The 19986-nt window shown below is 37.2% G+C and overlaps 2 protein-coding genes across 7 annotated transcripts in view; one reads left to right on the top strand and one right to left on the bottom strand.

Annotated features, from left to right (window-relative positions):
* LOC135210868 (D-ribitol-5-phosphate cytidylyltransferase-like) overlaps positions 1 to 19986 on the bottom strand; it is a 579267-nt gene that overhangs the window by 103713 nt on the left and 455568 nt on the right. For 3 of the 6 annotated variants that reach the window (XM_064243777.1, XM_064243774.1, XM_064243780.1), the window contains exon 1: positions 14733 to 15224. The exons of the other annotated variants lie outside the window; for them this stretch is intronic. Coding sequence is in view for 2 of the 3 variants with exons in the window: in XM_064243774.1 (XP_064099844.1) it covers positions 14733 to 14857 (125 nt within the window). In the remaining variant the exon portion in view is untranslated. Of the gene's footprint in view, positions 1 to 14732; positions 15225 to 19986 lie in introns of those variants that run through there. 6 annotated transcript variants of the gene reach the window in all.
* Positions 15365 to 17067, top strand: LOC135210870 (protein extra-macrochaetae-like). The gene is made up of 2 exons (XM_064243781.1): positions 15365 to 16082; positions 16505 to 17067. The coding sequence occupies exon 1, from the start codon at positions 15482 to 15484 to the stop codon at positions 15773 to 15775; it is 294 nt and encodes a 97-aa protein (XP_064099851.1). The 5' UTR covers positions 15365 to 15481; the 3' UTR covers positions 15776 to 16082; positions 16505 to 17067.

Raw genomic sequence — 19986 nt, 5'->3', positions numbered from 1 at the left:
GGGCCGGAAGTGCCCTATATAGAGCCTGGTTTGACAGCCTAAATTTCATGAAAATCAAAATCAAACTTATTCAGTTTAAGGAAAGGTTGCTAATCTCATGAATTTTTTCCATGCTTGATTTTCACTCATTATAGTCTGTTTATTAACCAAGCACATTATACACAGCTTAGATGGGATTTGAACTCTGGCTGTTGTGATGGAGAGATGTATATCATGAGAATTAGACCATAGAGTCTTAAGTGTATCTTTTTAAAACAAGGATTAATTACCTGTGGAGAAAATTTCCACATTTGCTGCTTCATAATCATACAAAGAAGGCTCATCACCAGCTAACATTCCTACACATTCAGTACCATTTACATCTATCTTGCGTGTATCCTGTTCCTTCCTGGATACCAAGTAGAGTTGAATCTAGAATTTAGGCCAAAGGAAACGCACTGGGACCTATGAGGTCATTCAGCGCTGTAATGGAAATTGACTGTAACAAGTCTGAAAGGTGTAACAGGAGGAAAACCTCGCAGTTGCACTTTGAATCAAGTGTTAGGAGAGGGTGGAAAGTAAGATGAAGAAAGAGAATATGAAAGGATGCACAGTATAAGGAACGAAAGTGGTTGAAGGCACGCTGCAAAGAACCTTAAGGAAAGCCTACAGTGCACCGCATGAGGTCCACTGACGGCACTACCCCGCTACGGGGTCCTGGATACTAAGGCCCTTCGGTCTAAAATCTCTTGCAACCAATCTCTCCGGCACTTGTTAGGTCCAATTCTCCTCCTTCACAACACTTTCGAATTACACTCTCTTCTAATCCGCCTATCGTCCTCTTTTTCTCTTCGACCGAACCATCTCAAAACTCTGGTCCATTTTCTTTGTATCTACCACAACCGTTTGACCACTTCTTTGAAATTATAATTTCACGATCTTTTCAGTTCTTACTCCACATAAACATCACCTACGATACATCGCCACAGTTTTTACGTTTTCTCTCATTTCCATTCACCATTTATGCTTTACTCTCTTACGGGTGAATTGACTCAGCGATTCCTTAATACATTCTAATTCTAACTTCAAAAGAAAAATAAACTTCTTTTCCAGATATTTTGCATTTCTCCTGCTACCTTCCTTGTTCTACCTACGAGGTGAGTCACCTTTTCACTAACTACCATCCATTGCTTCCATTCTACAATCATCCATAATAACATTCACTACTTTTCCGCTCGCATTATTCTAATCAACATATTCCTGCTCTCTTTTGCCTTCATCCTCCTCTAGTCAAGGATATTTTTAAACTTTCACCAAGGTCCTTCAATTTCCCTGCACTGTCCCAAATTAACACCGACCCTCTAAACGGCAGGGCAATAGTTTGAAGAACTGATGCAGTAAAGTTTCATTGTCATTCATTCATCACCACACCGAATGACCGACCTATTTGGTGCCAGTGCTTAGCCTCTGGCCTGGACCTGATACAGTATTTCACTCAAATCATTTCGGGTCAGCCCTGTAAGAGATGGCAGTCATCTCAGTGGTCTGATTAAACTATTATTGATAACAAAAATAACAATTTTCTTTGGAACGTACTCAAATAACATGTTCATGAAAGAACACACTCACAAAAATATATAAACTCAAATACACACACACACATATATGTATATATATACACTATACATAAAGCACAAGAGCCAAGCTACAGATGCACTAATGTTGTATAAAAAAAAGAACGATAAAAGATAAATTGCACTGAAAGATTTAGCACGGGTCAGGTAAGCCTAAGAAAACAATTTGATTTCGCCGTTGTTTGGTTATGATTTACCTGCCATCACGGAAAACAAAAATTGACGAAAAGGGATTTGGTATCATTTGATATCAGCGAAAATAAACTTAACGTATAAACGATGAATCATAGTAAATAGTATACAATTTAAGGCAAATAGTCTCACACTTCAGAGGGTTTTTTGCTCATAAAACGACACTTTAAATGAGACAAACACAAGTGACGAAAGAGTCCTTGACAGAGAGCATCTTCAGGATATCGTTAAAATCAAATAGAAAGGAATAAGGAAACGATTGCGAAAAACACATTCTTCTCATTAAGTTGAGGTTTGTTTTTAGAACGAGGGATCGTGAGGGATGGTATTGCAAACTTAGTCATAACTACAGAGAGAGAGAGAGAGAGAGATTGAGGGAGAGAGCGAGGGAGAGAGAGAGAGAGAGAGAGAATATTATTGAAAAACTTACGTCGTAACTACTAAGGAGAGAGAGAGAGAGAGAGAGAATATTATTGAAAACTACGTCGTAACTACTAAGAGAGAGAGAGAGAGAGAGAGAGAGAGAGAGAGAGGGTATTATTGAAAACTACGTCGTAACTACTAAGAGAGAGTAGGAGAGAGAGAGAGAGAGAGAGAGAGAGAGAGAGGTATTATTGAAAACTACGTCATAACTACTGAGAGAGAGAGAGAGATGAGAGAGACCTGAGGATCGGGAGAGAGAGAGAGAGAGAGAGCGGTGGCATTAAGTTGCGTCTTAACTACCAAGAGAGAGAGAGAGAGAGAGAGAGAGAGAGAGAGTATTAAAAACTTGCGCCGTAACTACCAAGAGAGAGAGAGAGAGAGAGAGAGAGAGAGGTGGAGTTGAAAGCTTGCGTCATAACTACCAAGAAAGCGAGAGAGAGAGAGAGAGAGAGAGAGGGTATTGCAACCTACGTCATAACTACAGAGAGAGAGAGAGAGAGAGAGAGAGAGAGAGAGAGAGAGAGAGAGGGTTTTGCAACCTACGTCATAACTACCGAGAGAGAGAGAGAGAGAGGATGGTACGCAAACATACGCTATAACAGAGAGAGAGAGAGAGAGAGAGAGAGATGGAATTGCAAACATGCGCTATAACTAAAGAGAGAGAGAGAGAGAGAGAGAGAGAGAGAGAGAGAGAGAGCACATGGCTACTAGAGCAGGAAGAGGAAAAAAGCGTTTCGTGGTTTTAAACGAAAGGATTTCCTGCTTATAAAGTCCCTCTCACAGGACGCGTTTAAAAGACAAAGTAGTTAATGAGCGAACTAATTCCCTTTTACTGCACCGGAATTATATTGATGTCTGATCATAGAAAATATGGATAAAAATTGAATGGAATATAGGTTACGAATAATTGGACGAATGTTATCAATGTCCGGGAACACTTTGTCTTTTTGTTTGTTTGAGATCCGTCAGTCATATTATTGGACTGCACGAACATGCGCGCACGAAATTGTATTTATATACATTTATTTATTTACATGTGTTTACAAAAGCAGACACAAACATATATTTGTATATGCTATTATTCCGAAGATGAAACCTATTTCTATGGAATTTGTAATTCAAACTTCCAAAATATATGGTGTTCATTAAGAAGTAAGAGGAAGTAAAGGGAAAACAGAAAGAGGAGATTCCACTTATTTAAGAAAAAAGATAAAAATGTAATTAATAAATTAACAAAGACAAAAATGCATTAAAATGCAAGGAGAATAGAATTATATGTATCTTTGTATGTGTGCAACCAGCCTATTTTCCTATCTGGGAAGTTTCTAAAGAATAACAAGACGTCAGCTTTTGTCATGTTTACCGGTTTCATACAGGGATATAGACTGCGTAATATATTGGAAAAACTGTCGGTATTAAAAGGAAAATGGAGAGTTAATTTGCGAAAATATATTTTAGCTATCGGTCAACTTTGCCTTAATTTTCCCCCTTTTTTTTATTCGAGTTCTGCATCCATCTCCGATATTTCGATGCCAAAATATTTTCCACATAAATTTGATTTTCGTAACCCTCTATGCAAACTTGATTATCCGCAGGAGATAGTTATAAACTTTGCGTTCCTTAACCACTTTTCGTATCTATTGCGTTTCTCAAAATGTATCGGTCTTTTATCGTTTCCTCTTCCTCGTTTTTTTTCTCTCTCGTTTTTTGAAGGGGAGGTATTTCTCTGAAAGATTCGTTCTTCCGTCCTTTTTTCGTATTCCCCATATGGCTGCATTCCTCCCTTTAATCTCCCTCTTCCTCTACCCAGCTAGGTGACAAGTTTCTCTCAGTTCTCTCTCTCTCATTTTTCTTTTGGCTTTCTCTCCAAATCCGATTCTCCAATTATTTTATCTTCCCATCGAACGGCGATGTTTACCCTACTCTCCTTTATATCTTCGAGGTATTCTCCTCACAAGCAGTTCCTCAATTAATATTTCATTTTTATCATAACCCGAGGAGTTTTACCTCACACTCCCCCAAGTTGCCAAAAGTTGTTTCCTCACCTCCTACTTCTCACATTTAGTTCAAAGACTTCTCCAATGAACTTCCTCCTAAACCGTTGAAGATCCTCACTGAGTTTCCTCAGTTTTTACCTCATCTACAATTCTCAAGCTTCCTCTCGAAGTGAGAAGTTTTTCTGTCTCATCCGATGTTTTCTTAACTTTTCTCTCACCTCCTCCTCCTCCTCACATTTTTTTAAACTTCTTTTTCCTTGTCTTTTCTAAGCCTTCTTTCCTCTACTTTTTAATAATTCCACTTCCTCGTTGAGATGTTATCAGTTTTTCACTCCTGTTTACCAATCTTTATTTTCTCTTTTATCCCTCACCTTGCTATTTTTCCCTTACTTTTTTTTATTTAACTTCTCTCTCCTTTCCCTAGGCATCATCCAAAATCTCTGGCTCCCATTAACACTTTTATTTTTATGGGTTCCTTTACCTTATTTTCATTTTATATTTATTTTTCGTGTTCTACATTTTTCTTATTCCAACTTCTTTTTATTTTCTCATTTTCATCCTTGACTTCCACAATCTATTTTGCTGCTTATTTCTCTGTAGTTGTATCCTTCCTAATTCATCATTTTTTTCTTTTACCGTTTCCTACGTATTTCCTTCCTTCCTTATCGTCCCTCTTATCTCTCATTCTCACCTTTCTTATTCTTCGACTTCTGTTGTTACTAAGTTTTTGTATTAACCTTTTACCGCATTCCTTCTGATCTCACATCGCTGCCTGTCTCTCTCTCTGTTCCCCACATTCTTTATTTTTCATTCTACTCTTTCTACATTTATCCACTACCCTCTCTTTCTCCCTCCTCTCTCATTCTTTACATCGCTTTCTTCACTCACTCACTCTCCCTCCTCATACATTTTTTTTATTCTTGTACTCTTTCATATCCATCGAACTGAAGCTCAGTTTGCTTCTCTCTCTCTCTCTATCTCCTTTAGCAAGCTTCTCTCCCTCTCCCTCTCTCTCCTTTACCAAGTTTCTCTCTCTCTTTCTCTACCCCTCCATTCTTCCTGCCCAAGCAGGTGCTTAGCGAGAACCGTAGGAATGCCATTCATTGGAAATCGGTTACCCCGAAGGGCGTCTAAGCCACCAACGGCCATTTCGCCGAACCGAAGGACGCGTTCGTCTCAAAAGATGCGCCCACATGAGCGGGGGCCGGGGGGCGGTGGGGTCCTTAGCCCCTCTCTTATTTGCAATCAGAAGAATATCGGTTTTTATTTATAAGAATATCAGTCTTTATTTATAAGTCTAATATTGACCTGGTTTTATGGGTTTGTTAATAGATTTAACATTGTCTTTCTTATCTATAGTCAGACGAATATCAGGCTTTATTTATAAGTCTAATGTTAACCTGGTTTAATGGGTTTGTTAATATATTTAACATTGGCTTTCTCTTATTTGTAATCAGAAGAATATCAGTCTTTAATTATAAGTCTAATTTCAACCTGGTTTTATGGGTTTGTTATTAAATTTAACATTGTCTTTCTCTTATATGTAATCAGAAGAATATCAGTCTTTAATTATAAGTCTAATTTTAACCTGGTTTTATGGGTTTGTTAATAGATTTAACATTGCCTTTCTTATTTATAATCAGGCGAATATCAGTCTTTATTTATAAGTCTGACTTTTCAACCTAGGTTTATGAAATTGTTGATATATCTAACATGACTTCTTTCTTATTTGCAATCGGACGAATATCAGTCTATATTTACTTTCTGACTTTTCAACCTAGTTTTAAGAGTTTGTTAAAATATTTAACATTACCTTTCTTATTTATAATCAGACGAATATCAGTCTTTATTCATAGCCTGACTTTTAAACCTAGTTATAGGAGTTTTTTTTACCATATTTAACATTACCTTTCTCATATTTGCAATCAGACGAATATGTCTTTATTTACAGTCTGACTTTTTAACCTGGTTTTATGTTTGCAAATATTTTTGGTACAACAATTTTCATATTTCTATTTTCCAGGAGTGAATGTATTCCCCTTTAGACTTCGTAAACCTTAGCCTTTTATTCTGTTTATCGTCTTAAGAACTGAAGTCTTCCAGCTCATATTATGCTTAAATAAATTAATATTTCTTTTTGCAGAATTTTAATCTTAGAGTTCTTTGCGTATTAGATAACATAAAATGCGTCTTGGTTTCCTCAATTTTATTTTTTCCAAGGGAATGTTACAGTTTATATAACAACTTGTGGAAGTATTGGCCTTCGTTCAATGAAAACATAAAAAAAACGCTTTTAATCGGCAATTAATCTGTAGAATTAACACAATTATTTATTTATATACTTACAAATTAACCAACAGGACTGGCAACTTCTCTGTTCATTTAGCAAATATTTGTACCCGTTACGACTTAGGTCATTCGGTATAAAAGAATACATTTCATTCGATAATTAAAAATGAACTTTGCACACTATGCCTACATCAATGTAATTTCGCAGTTTTATGAAGTTTACAGAAACATAAATCAAGAGGCTCAGAGAAGCAACCTATGTAAGTGCTGTTTGGCGATTTAGTTTAGTGATTTGGTTAAAATATAATAATAATAATAATTGACAATTTGGTTGAGAGGTGTGGTTAAACTATTTTAATAATAATAATAATAATAATAATAATAATAATAATTAATAATAATAATAATAATAATAATAATTAATTAATAATAAAATAATAATAATAATCATAATAATAATAATAATAATAATAATAATAATAATAATAATAATAATAAAATAATAATATGGTGTTCATTAGAAAGGAGTAAAATGAAGTAAAGGGAAATGCAGAAAGAAGAGATAGTACCACTTATTAAAAAAAAAAAAAAGAGATTAATAAGCATTAAAATGCAAGAAGAATAGTATTACAGTAGTAATGCACTGTATTCTCGCTTCAATGAAGTTCCAATTGCACGACATCCTCTGGGAGACTGTTCCAGAGTCCAACGGTGTGAGGAATAAAGGAAAATAGTCCACAGATATTTCCAAGAAAGATAGAGAGTTTCTGCACTGTTGGAACATTCAGTCATTTGACCGAATTCACCAAATTCGTCTGTTGGCGTCTTTGCCACACTGATTGTAGAACTTAGCCAAAAATTCAATAATCTAATTCATATCATGAATACAAAAAGCGGTTTTTTGCTTTTTTCCCAAAGTAAGTACCCCGTTTAAGAGAATCCATGTACAAAAAAAAAAAAAGTTAAGGGGAAAAAAAGTTACATTATTCTTTCCTAGATAGTGAACTCCAAGGGTAAACTTTGAATATAGTATTTAGGTCAGAGGCCAAGCACAAGGACCCATAAGGTCATTCAGCGCTGAAACGGAAACTGACAGTAAAAGGTTCGAAAGGTGTAACAGGATGAAAACCTCAAAGCAGTTGCACTATAAATCAATTGTTAGGAGAGGGTGGAAAGTAAGAGGGAAGAAAGAGCATATAAAAGGAAGTACAGTAAAAGTAATGAAAGGCAGCTAGGGGCCGAAGGCACGCTGCAAAGAACCTTAAGTAATGCCTACAGTACACCGCATGAGGTTGCACTGACGGCACTACCCCACTACGGGGCTTATGGGTAAACTTTAATCCGGTATGTATCGATGGTATATACCTTTGCGGCGTGTTTAGTACAAGCCCGTTGGGGCTTACCGTAAATATAAAAATGATAATGACCCCAAGGAAATATTGTGATCTTTTCCCTCTGACTTTATTAGCGGCCACAATAAATTAATGTGACATTTTTCCTGACTTATTTTCCTAGCCAAAATTGTGAATATTTCCCTGTGACTTTTTTCCCTGGGTCTTTATTTCCGGCCATCATAAATCAACTTTTTTTCTTGTGACTTATTTTCTTGGCCAAAATTGTCAATTTTTTCCTGTGACTTTTTTCCCTGAGACTATTTCCGGCCATCATAAATTAATGTGACTTTTTTCTTGACTTATTTTCCTAGCCAAAATTGTGAATATTTCCCTGTGACTTTTTTTCCTGGGACTTTATTTCCGGCCATCATAAATTAACTTTTTTTCTTGTGACTTATTTTCTTGGCCAAAATTGTCAATTTTTTCCTGTGACTTTATTACCGACCACCATAAATAAATCAGTGTGACCTTTTTCCTGTGGCTTATTTTTCTAGCCAAAATTGTGAATATTTCCCTGTGACTTTTTTCCGTGTGACCTTATTTCCGGCCACCGTCTGAGGACATCAATAAATTGCAAGTAATATATCACTAATGAGGTATTCAAAATTCCTCACAGGAATCGATTAGAAAATTAAGATACCCAATCGAATTCGCAAAGTTCAATTAAATTTAATTCTATAAGTCAGGTGATTCTCAAGCTCTTGTCAATTATTTTCAACTAATAACCAAATAAACTATTAACAGAGTAAAGTGACCAACATGTTACCAAGTTGAATTAATGTAAATCATAAACTATATAAAACTCGTACAGAAATAATGTGAAAAATAAATGCAGACATAGAATAAAACATGAATATTTATATATAAAGAGAAAAATAGTCTAAAAGTATTGTTACTTATTCTTAAATATGTTTTTTAAATTCAGTTACCCAGACGGGCTCACGAAATGTAATGTCTGCTGCGGTTACTTGTCCTTGAATAACCACAAAACTATTCGGGAAAAGTGAAAACGCAGTAAACAGAGCGAAGTCACTGAATTTAAAAATCCTTTGGAGGAATTTACAGGTAATTTCTATATGTTCATTGTAAAAATATCAACATTTAGTTATTCAATCCTATCTTTCCTCGATAGTCACCCCTAAGGGTTTTAGGGGTCGTGATCTAGGGCTAATATTTCTTAGGGGTCATAATCTTTTTGACATTTACAGTCTTTTGTTTATGTTTTTACCGTCATCCCCAACGGGATTGTACTAAACAAGCCACAAAGGTGGGTACATATCGGGTTAAAACCCTTGAGGGGATCAATTTTTAAAAAAGATCCTATTCAATTATAATCATATAATTAAACAGTTTGCAATAATGATCAATGTTAACATTCAGTTAAGCATTCAGAATGACAGAAATCAAATCGCATTTATTTTTCTAAAATGACAAAACTCAAATTCCTGAATTTTCTAAAATGACAAAACTCAAGTTCCTTATTTTCCTAAAATTACAAAGACAAAATCCCATTTATTTTCCTAAAATGATAAAAATCAAATCCCATTTATTTTTCTAAAATTACAAAAATCAAATTCCATTTCTTTTTCTGAGAGATTGGAACAAGATAAAGAATCTATTGGAGATATTCATCAATTATGCAACTGCAAATCGAATTCACAAAAATCAAAACCCCTCAAGCAACGTCAAAGCCGCTGTACAAACGTGAAAATTCAGTCACCAATGGAATTCACATATTTCAAAATCATGTTCAAGTACGGTTTTCTTATAAGAAAATCATACAGTCGAAAATGCCTCGAAGCAGTTCAGCGAAACTTCAGTTACCTCATCGAGTTCACAGAATTGAAAAGTCGTTGAACTTTTTCTTTTTGTTCATTAGCGAATAAATTGCCGGAGATACGCGAAAAATTTCATCGACTAAAACAAATTCAAAAGTCCTTTATGGTTTTGTGTTGAATAACAATCCAAATTAATTCTGCCTTGAATATTTAGCGGGGTTTTAATCCCTAAATTTCACCAAATCCTTCATAGACAAATGAAAATTCAGTCGCGCAGCCGAACGAGGAAAAAGGGAAGAAGAAAAACTTCCTCGAGAGCTTCGTCGAAATCGCCCACAAGGAAATGTTGAGGAGGCCAGCAGCCGAACACCTGGCGTCCAGGAACGTCTGGCAATTATGTACAGCCGCAGCGCATACCATAAATTGTGTTCTCACCCCCTACTCCCCCGAAAGATATATTATGCCCCATCATTAGCGTTTGCGATGTTTGTGAAGGGGTGAGCAATTCACAAACGATGGGAACAAAGGCGGCAGAAAAACAAAAAGAAGAAGAAGTCGCTATTGCACTATAATCACGATGGTCGCATCTGGCAATGACGGTGATTACGAATGTCTAGGAGTCAGTTTCGCATTAATTTATGTCTGTTTTCGACGTAATGTTATATGACGGATAATTTGAATTCATATCGGCAAAAACCTAAGGTTAAACTGACGTGGGAGAGTTATAACATTTTCCTACTTTGAAGATCAGCACTCGTTATATCACCAGAATAAGCTTTCATTATAAAAAAAAAAAAAAAAACAGCAAAAAGAGGGTACTCACTTATTCAAGACGTTTACACAATAAGCGCTGCTCATAAGTGACAACATACGAAGCAGGGAAAGGAGGAATATAATCAGATGATGCATATGAATGAGCAAATCACTCGTAAATATCTGTATTGGGAAACGAAGGTCGCAGACGCTATCATGTCGAACGCCGTACTTTTTTTTTCATCTTTCATTAGAAAATATGCAATATTTTAAAATTTTAACAGAATTACATTCAGAATTTTATCCGATGAGAGTATTATTGTCTTCCTTGTAACAATGCATAACCATCTTAGATTCTACACATTTTTTTATTTTATTCTTAATCATTACATACTTGAATTTACTATGTATATACATACATATACCCATACATATACACTGTATATACATACTCATTTCACCTACCTACATATCTGTATATACTGAAATCATAACACGGATGCCTGGCCTGGTTATAGATGTGATATGTCATGAACGCCAGACCTGGTTACAAGCGATGTTGTGTCATAACAAGAACGCCAGACCTGGTTATGTGTCATATCGTGTCATAACACCATATTCTTCGGAGGCTTGAATTTCAAGTCAATGGCCCCACCGGTTTGTTCCATATGAATTGGTTTCATCTTCTGAATAATAATACGTCAGGAAAATGCTATCAGAGAAAATTTTGATTATAAATCTTTGGCGGCAGGACTAAACACTAGATTTCTCTTCGTGTATAGTTAACAATACCGTACATACTTTATTATTCAGACTACGATTGGCAATACTTTCCATTACCAGCCTGCTGTTCAATAGCACTAGAAATAACACCACCTAACGCTGCCAGAAGAGAGTCTAATGATCCAATGTCTTCCCAGATAATGCTGCAAATGCTAGACGCAAAATCATGCACTTACATCTAGATGTCAGAAGTTTTAGGACCAGTTTCCTTAAAGAAAGTGACCCAAGTTGTATTTCCGGTTTTCCAAATTCCAGATATTGTCGAAAAATGTAATGTTTTCTTTATACACAACCAAGTTAAAAGGGCGACTGCTGCCGTAGTACGAAATTACGAAACCAAAGATAAACATACCCAAATAACAACCACCCACACACCGAGATTTCAACTGAAATTTCCACAGCGAAATGGACGCCACTGTTATATGTACTACATTTTTGAGCCAATCTAATTTAGATAAAAAAAAAATTCATTCAGTGCACGATGATAGACTACTTGAAACCGAAGATTCTAAAAAATAACACAATACTATAGTAGATTCACATCAACCGTGCATCTGATGTCTAGGCCAGTCCCTTACGACTCCCTGATTGGCTGATGATAAGCCAGTCACAGGGCTAGAAACTCTCAGTATCTCGAGAGAGTTCACATAGGCAGGATGTATGTTCCACCTCTCCTGAGAGATACGTCTTTCAAAAGTATCCCTCAGGAGAAGTGGAACATACATCCTGCCTGTGATTGGCTTATCGACAGCCAATCAGGAGCGTCGTAAGGGACTGGCCTAGGCATCAGATGCACGGTTGATGTGAATCTACTATAGCGATTAGGAAAAATCTTCTGAAGAATAGTATAATTTGATAGAATATAAAAAAATTGTAAACCAAAGGCCAAGCGCTGGGACTTGAGAGGTCAATTCGCGCTGAACCGGAAATTGAGAGGAAAAATGTTTGAAAGGAGGAAAACCTCGGTTAGAAGACGGTAGAAAGGGGTTGCAACTATGGGTCGAAGGGACGGTGCAAAAAACCTTCAGCAACGCCTACAGTGCACCGCATGAAGTGCACTGACGGTAGTACCCGGGGGTTATAATATGGACATCATATAGTTTAAAACAACAAGCTTTTACCGCAATATGTAAAATTAACTACGGAGCGCATAATACAAGCAATATAGCATTTTGTAGCTCCTTGCATAACAGGAAACTTCTGTTCCACAATATCAGTACTATCACATGTACGTTCCACAACCTGAAATACTGGAGATAAGTCCCTTGACATGACCAAATTCCTGATATACACAAACATATATAATTATATGTAAAATAAATTAACTCACACATACACAAGTGTTCTGTGCAATAGTACAGTTACCAAAAGGACCTCATTCAAACTAGATGGTATCTATAGCGGAGTTATATATTAAAAAAAAACAAGCTTTCAAGGACAAACAGTCCCATCCAATTTGAATGAGGTCCTTTTAGTATTAATTTTATATATATGAGCATATACATATATGGCTATAAAGTTTTCGGGATGATATTGTTTGTTTGTTTGTATGGTGTTTTTACGCTGCATGGAACCAGTGGTTATTCAGCAACGGGACCAACGGCTTAACGTGACCTCCGAACCATATCGAGTGAACTTCTATCACCAGAAATACACATCTCTCACACCTCAGTGGAATGCCCGAGAATCGAACTCGCGACCACCGAGGTGGCAGGCCAAGACCAAACCGACCACGCCACTGAGGCGCTTGTGGGGTGGGGTGGGGGGGTGGGGTTGATCTTGCTAACTTTTTTTATAGTCCCAGGTTGAGATCATAGCAGTCTAAGAACTACCATTCCAATACTTTAATAATAATAAAAGGTTTTTATAGGATTTCACAGGATAAGTGGATAAGTCTTGGTGGGCGTAAGCGTTACGTGTTATCTATACTCTGTTTTTTTTCATCTGTCCATCCGCCTATGGTGTTTCCGTATGGTAACACTGCGCTCCGGGATTTAGATAATTGCATTCCGCTTACATTCAACAATAATAATGATATCCTATTTCGAATATTAACGGTGTACTTCGCATACAGTAAATTATTATAACACTTTTCAGTTGCAAATGTACCCAGATATCCTTTTATTTACCTAAAACTTACACATACCGTAACTATTTAAAGGCCGGGACGCAGTGTTACCATACAAAAACACCACAGGCGGATGGAAAGATGAAAAAAAAAACAGAGTATAGTATATACTATCTGTTATCTCTTACCCGGTATCTTTTGTAACCATTCACTTTATAATAATCAGTCTTATTCCGTATCTTTTGTGTCTCACAAGCAAAAACCAAATTCTACTGGTACTGATACTTACAATAATAGTATTTCATGACAAATAATGTACTTAATTATAGATCAATATAAGACTATCAGTACTAAATGATAATCATATCAACCAACTGATATAATGATCATAACAGAGATGACGACAAGAGCCCATTTCTGAGTCATATTTAGCGCTAATGAAGTAGCAGTAATAGTAGAAAGTGACTCACTTCGACGGCGTCGTAGTATTTTTCCCGCTTTTCAGCGCGATTTTGTTCTATAGTCACAGCTGCGCTGCGTAGTGGCTCTTTGCTGATGAATCATACGAATCGTGATGGTTACGAGAACATGTGTACATTTGTTAATTTCTTGTCTGTGCAAGCAATGCATATACTCTACGCCAACGAGATAATTATGGGATAGTACATACATACATACATACAGAGAGAGAGAGAGAGAGAGAGAGAGAGAGTGACTAGAGAAAAAAAGGGGTGAATTTCTGAATAATATATATATATATATATATATATATATATATATATATATATATATATATATAATAGACAAAAATCGAAGTTTTCAATTAAAACGAGAGAGAGAGATAAGAGAGAGAGAGAGAGAGAGAGAGAGAGAGAGAGAGAAATTTCTATCTCAACGATCGGTTTACGCGCAAACTATCTTACTGACAAACAGATGCGATAGGTGCTAATAAGTATGTAACAGACAGAATGAATAAATAGGAAGTGGGAAAAAGGAAGAAAACCGTTGGGCACCTTTCTAGGACATCTGTGAGACGACAACGTGGCAAAAAGGAAGACAGGACTGAACGGGCTGCAGCCTGCCTCTTGGTTCACGGACTCTTCGACGAATTCCAGCTCCACTCGTTACGAAACATACCGGGGATATTGTACTTTCATTTCCGTTTAATTATCGACGACAGACCAATACTCATTTATTCGATGGATATTCTATTACAAAAACTGTTATCAATCAGTCGTGAATAAACAGGTCCTATCGGTGACGGGGCCCTACCGATGAGACTACTGCTATTGCACAAGAGTTAGATGTGTCCTCGTGGAGTCCGTCAAATAATTATAGCCATGTTGAACTTTTATTAGTAGGATATAGTGCTTGGAATTAAAAAAATGAAAGTCGTTAAAAATAGGAACCCTCTCCCTTATATTTTCTATTTTTATACTTACACTCCCTCTGGCAGGTTTCTGGGAAGGACGGCGTTGAGTATGCGCAGGGGTGGAAGATGTAATGGAGGATTTTGGGATGGGTCAGGTGGCGTGTGGGAGAGACAGCAGGAAGATGTCACGGGCATAAGGTCGGGTCAGGTCTTATGGGTGCATCCGTGGGAAACCTACGACGACCATGATGGGACAGTTGAAACCAGATGTACAGTGTCCCAGAACGACCGGTATTGACGCACAGAACTTGAACGTTACATACACACGCACTAACCGTCTATTTCCAAACTCCCCCTCCTACATCCTCATCTCCCTCCTACCACCCCACACCCAGCTGCATTCCCAGGCTAACCGCCGAGGAGGCCCTGCCTGTTTCACCCTCGAATCGATAATGTTTATTTTATCGGGTATTTTAAGGCATATACAACTGCGATGGCCGTGGAAACAGTTTTTCTCGTTGCAAGGAGAATCTGCCACGTGAAACAAAACTTAATTCTGCCCTGTACAACATAGATCAGTTAGTGATATCATTGTATTATTTAGCACCTCAGCGCACACCCGGATGCAAGCGTCGGGATTGGTCGAGGAGAACGAGTGGGCGGGGCCGTCCCTCCGCCACGCGCATAAAAGCCGACGTCGCGACCGCTATCCTCGTATTCCTTTAGCGCAACTTTGGTGTTAAAGCCGTTCCTGTTAAGCAGCTTTCTGCTAGTGATCGTTCTGTTATCTCGTGTAACACTATTCAACACTAAGTCAAGATGAGAGTACAACGCTGTGTATCTCCAGTCCACGCCGTCATGGGCGTTATCGAAGGCAAAGTCCACAAGGCACCACCCAAAACTGACGGTGCCGATGTGCTCATGTACCTGGAACGCCTTCAGAACTTGGTTCCAATGTGTCCCAAAGATCGTCCCGTCACTAAGCTGGAACTCATCCAGTCTGTCATCGACTACATCTACGATCTGGAGGACGCCCTCGTCTCCAGCGACGACGAGGAAGACGAGGATCTCACGTCCTCGGAGGAGGAGATGGAGTGTGTGGAGAGCTCTTGAGTGTCGTGTCCTTCCCGCCCGTTCACCTCCTCCAGGAGGGCACGGAAGGAGGTGAGGTGGTGAGTGTTAGCGTCCTGAATTCCATAGGGGCGCCTGGCAGAAGAAATGGAGTAAACAATATGGAAACTTAGGAGAATCTAAAGACTTACTTGTTTGTCGGGATTGCACGGAAAGAGATTGTCTCCAAAATTGCTGTGACCAACTCGATATTAGCCTAGTGCCATGATTATGAAGATGACCTGTCGCTGCGAGTCGTGGTGACCTGTTGTATTGACCTGCCCCAGAACCTTCCAACACACCCGAATTGGTAAGTTCCAAAGTCCATCATACATATTTAATTTTTGCTACTTTCAATGATCACTTAAAATTTTACCTTCTATTTTTTATTTTTGTCAAAGAAAATTTCAATGTTGCTTATTGTTTCTAGACCATTAAATTTACCACAAGGAACTGCTTATGTAGTCTTATTAAAATTTGCTTTTTCTCTTAATATATAAGAATAGCGTGAAAGGTAATTTCTAAATTTTAAGCTTGTTAAGAATTTTGAAGTTTCCTAAATAAATTCAAATAACCCAAAGCTATTCAAAAGCAAATCGCTTCATTTTCTATTCGTTAATCAACATGCTCCTTGGAGTATTAGTAATGTATCCAAGTAATAGAAGTTAATCAAAGTTCAGAAGAATGAAAATCCTTCACAATCACTAACCACTATTTCTCTTTTGTCAACAGAAAGGTGAAGCAGAATTTGGAGATGCAGAGAAGTTCCTGTTGTACTGGAGTTGGAAAAGACTGAAGAAATGAGAACTCCACGGGTTCTGCACTTCACATTTCACTTACTTGACCTGAATCATTTAGCAACGTGATGGTGTTTTTCAAAGTCGTGTAGCATGTAAAGAAGAAAATACGTTTTGTAGCTTTGAAAGTGAAAGATGTATGGTTGATGTTAAGGTTTAGACTGATATTTTGTGGTAGGATTCAAGTTTTAGTCTACTTGGTCAGATCCTGAGAAGGGTGTTGTAAAACTTTAAAGGGTAGAAGTCAATTGCTAAGGTATTCTGTGTGGACATATAATAATATGCAGATGATATGCAAATAGATGCCTAAAAGGTGGCCCCTATGTGGTAGTCATTCTAGTAATGATGATACTGTATGGATAAAATAGCTTATTTATTCAGAATGAAATGCAAATTATAATATATTCAATTATTTATTCTGATTGAAATGCTAGAAGATTAAATGTATAAAACATATATTTTTGTTAACAGTTACAAATAAAAGTGTATTTTTGTAAACATTTCTATGATTTCGCCCCATTATTTTTTATTTTTATATAAATTGTTTACTATGTTTCAAAGTACAAAGCAAAGAAAGACGAAATGAAGAACTCAAGGAAGATGATACTATAACAAGAAGTTGACCAAAGGAAAATAGAGGATGTAAGAGGAAAATATTCACAAATAAGATTCTACTCAAACCTTTAACATAAGATATGACTGATTGAAGACACGGGAAATTGATGTTCTTCAAAATTGTATTTGAAAAAGAAGTTAAGAGGATTTATTAATACCTTTGAAATAGCCAATTATTTTAAAGAATAATTAACTATAATGCCTGGTAATTTTCAAAATTGGCTAAATATAATTTAAACGAATATATATCTAATGTCTTTATTCACTGTGAATTTACTCGAAGACATTGAGGCACAAAAGTGCTGCAGTTCCTTTAGAAGGACAACTGTTAACAAGGAGGAAAAAGAAGTAATTGTGCACTTGAGTGTAATTACAGTATACTATGATAGAATCTGAATGATTCATAACTTTAAACATAATCTTTCTTATTAAATTGCTACCAGAAGAGACAAGAATGTAACCGAGAAGAAATAACAAAGTACATAAATTACATTCAGTTAAAAGATCCGAGAAAGATGGCTGTCCAAGCGATGAGGAACTTGTTCATAAGAAATTATGCCATTGTTTCATATACTAAAATACAGTTCGCATATCTGTATAAGGTACGACTTTGTTATCTAGAAAAATATTAAAGTATTACGACGTTTGCAATGAGTATAGAAAAATAACTGTATTAGCAGAGCAGTACTCTCTCTCTCTCTCTCTCTCTCTCTCTCTCTCTGATACCACGTTCGCTTTCTGTCCCTAAAAATTCAAGGTCAGTTTCCCCGTCGTTCTCTAGTATCGCTCACTCATTCTCGAGCAAATGAGACGCTTTTTCTTTCTCTCAGTCTCGCTGTTACCTCAGTCACTCCCAGGCTTTAAAAATTCAAGGTCTCTTCACTCACTGAATTTCGGTAATCCTGATTCTCTCTCTCTCTCTCTCTTACTGCATTTCTTCTCTTAAGCACAAGCTTTCATTCTCCAAACTCTCACTAACAGAGTGCATAAGAAAGATATGGGATATCAACAGAATATTGGAATAGGGAAGAAGGCAATAGCCGAAGAAAACTACTAGGATTTACAGGAACCGAGAGAGTTTAATATTCATCACGTCAATTCTTCAAAGTATTTAAACCAGTTGTCTACCATCATTCAGATTGCCTGATGAAATAAGTTTATTAATAGGAACATCATTTTAACCTTTTTTTTGAGCGTGATTGTCAGTTTCTATCATTTTTGCAAAACAGTATCAGTGCCATTGTTATTGCAAAATCACGAAGGTAGAATAACGGGTTAAAATTATTTATGAAGAGGAACAATCAGTAGAAACCGAAGCAAAAATGAATGTTAACCTCCGTAAGAGGGTAGTTCCGTCAGTGCACCTCACACGGGAGCACTGTAGGCATTACACAAGGTTCTTTGCAACGTCCCTTCGGCCCCTAGCTGCAACCATCTTCATTCTTTTGCTATATTCATATTCTTTTCCTTCCATCTTACTTTCCAACCTCTCATAATAATTGTTCCAGCATTATTATCAGCGCTGAATGATTTCATAGTTTCCATTTTGACATTTGACCTAGAATTATGTTCCATAACAATTCCAGTGTGAACATACCTCCAAGATCTGTGAGACTGTTTGGGAACAAATATTAAATAATACACAGAACTGACACTAAAACACGAAGAAAAGTGGAAATGGTGATAAAGAAAATTCTAGGGCATTTCACTGAGCGGTTAGAGATGTGTATTTCTGGTGATAGAAGTTCAATCTCGACGGGGTTCGGAAGTCACGTAAAGCCGTTGGTCCCGTTGCTGAATAACAACTGGTTCCATGCAACGTAAAAACACCATACAAACAACGTAAGATAAAGATAAAGAAGAGGACATAAACATGGCATGTATCAAAGAACATCATGAGAACACATCATTTGATGGGTATTGCGACCCGTTGGGTCCCACCACCCTGGTCAAGTAATGTCACAGGGTACTTCTGCATTACAAGCGAGTGGTCACATGAAATATCACACTCATGTCGTGACTACATAGACACTAATATTACAAAGGAGACTTAGTAAAAAGAATAAAGGAAGACTGACAGTTATCCTTCTTTACAGTAAATTTAACATAGAAAAAAATTTGCCCACGGCTGCAACTGTTCCCTTTAAAAAAAAAAAAAAAAAAAACGGTCCCATGACCGTATTTCTCACATCTTCAGTGTAGTCGCCTCAGAAAAAGCTCACTGGCAATTCTCTCTCTCTCTCTCTCTCTCTCTCTCTCTCTCTCTCTCTCTCTCTCTCTCTCGGTCGAGTGCCCAAGACTGACTCGGCGTTTACAAACGCCTCAGTTTCTTTACTGAAGAGTAGAATTTAATCATAATCTCTCTCCCTCTCTCTCTCTGCCGACTGTCCGAGATTGACTTGCTCTTTACAAACATTTCACTTTCTATTTTATGGTAGAAATTAACCGTGACCGCTCTCTCTCTCTCTCTCTCAAAAGTGGCTTATATTCAACCGAAAAATATTCACCCGTTTAGGATTCTCCACTAGATACGAATAGTGACTTTTATCTCAGAATCTATCTTCTCTCATTACCCGATAAAGAGCCTCCAGTCTTCCTCTCCGAAAAAGCGAAAAAAAAAAAAACCAATGAAAAAGGCGGACAATAAAATCGGCATCACCACAATCACCCTCTGTCGTAACTTGCACGGGGCCAGAATCACGAGTTGCAACAGCTGCGGCTTGAAAACACAGATGTCTTGGAGGACGAAGCATTTTCAGGAGGTCCTCCTTATTTAGCGAGAGAAGACAATCAACACTAATT

Source organism: Macrobrachium nipponense, chromosome 4, assembly GCF_015104395.2.
Source record: "Macrobrachium nipponense isolate FS-2020 chromosome 4, ASM1510439v2, whole genome shotgun sequence".
NCBI classification, from domain to species: Eukaryota; Metazoa; Arthropoda; class Malacostraca; order Decapoda; family Palaemonidae; genus Macrobrachium; species Macrobrachium nipponense.
This window is presented reverse-complemented; position numbering and strand designations above follow the sequence as displayed.

Coding starts and splice junctions, on each gene's coding strand:
- LOC135210870 (XM_064243781.1), top strand. CDS start 15,482: ATGAGAGTACAACGCTGTGTATCTCCAGTCCACGCCGTCATGGGCGTT.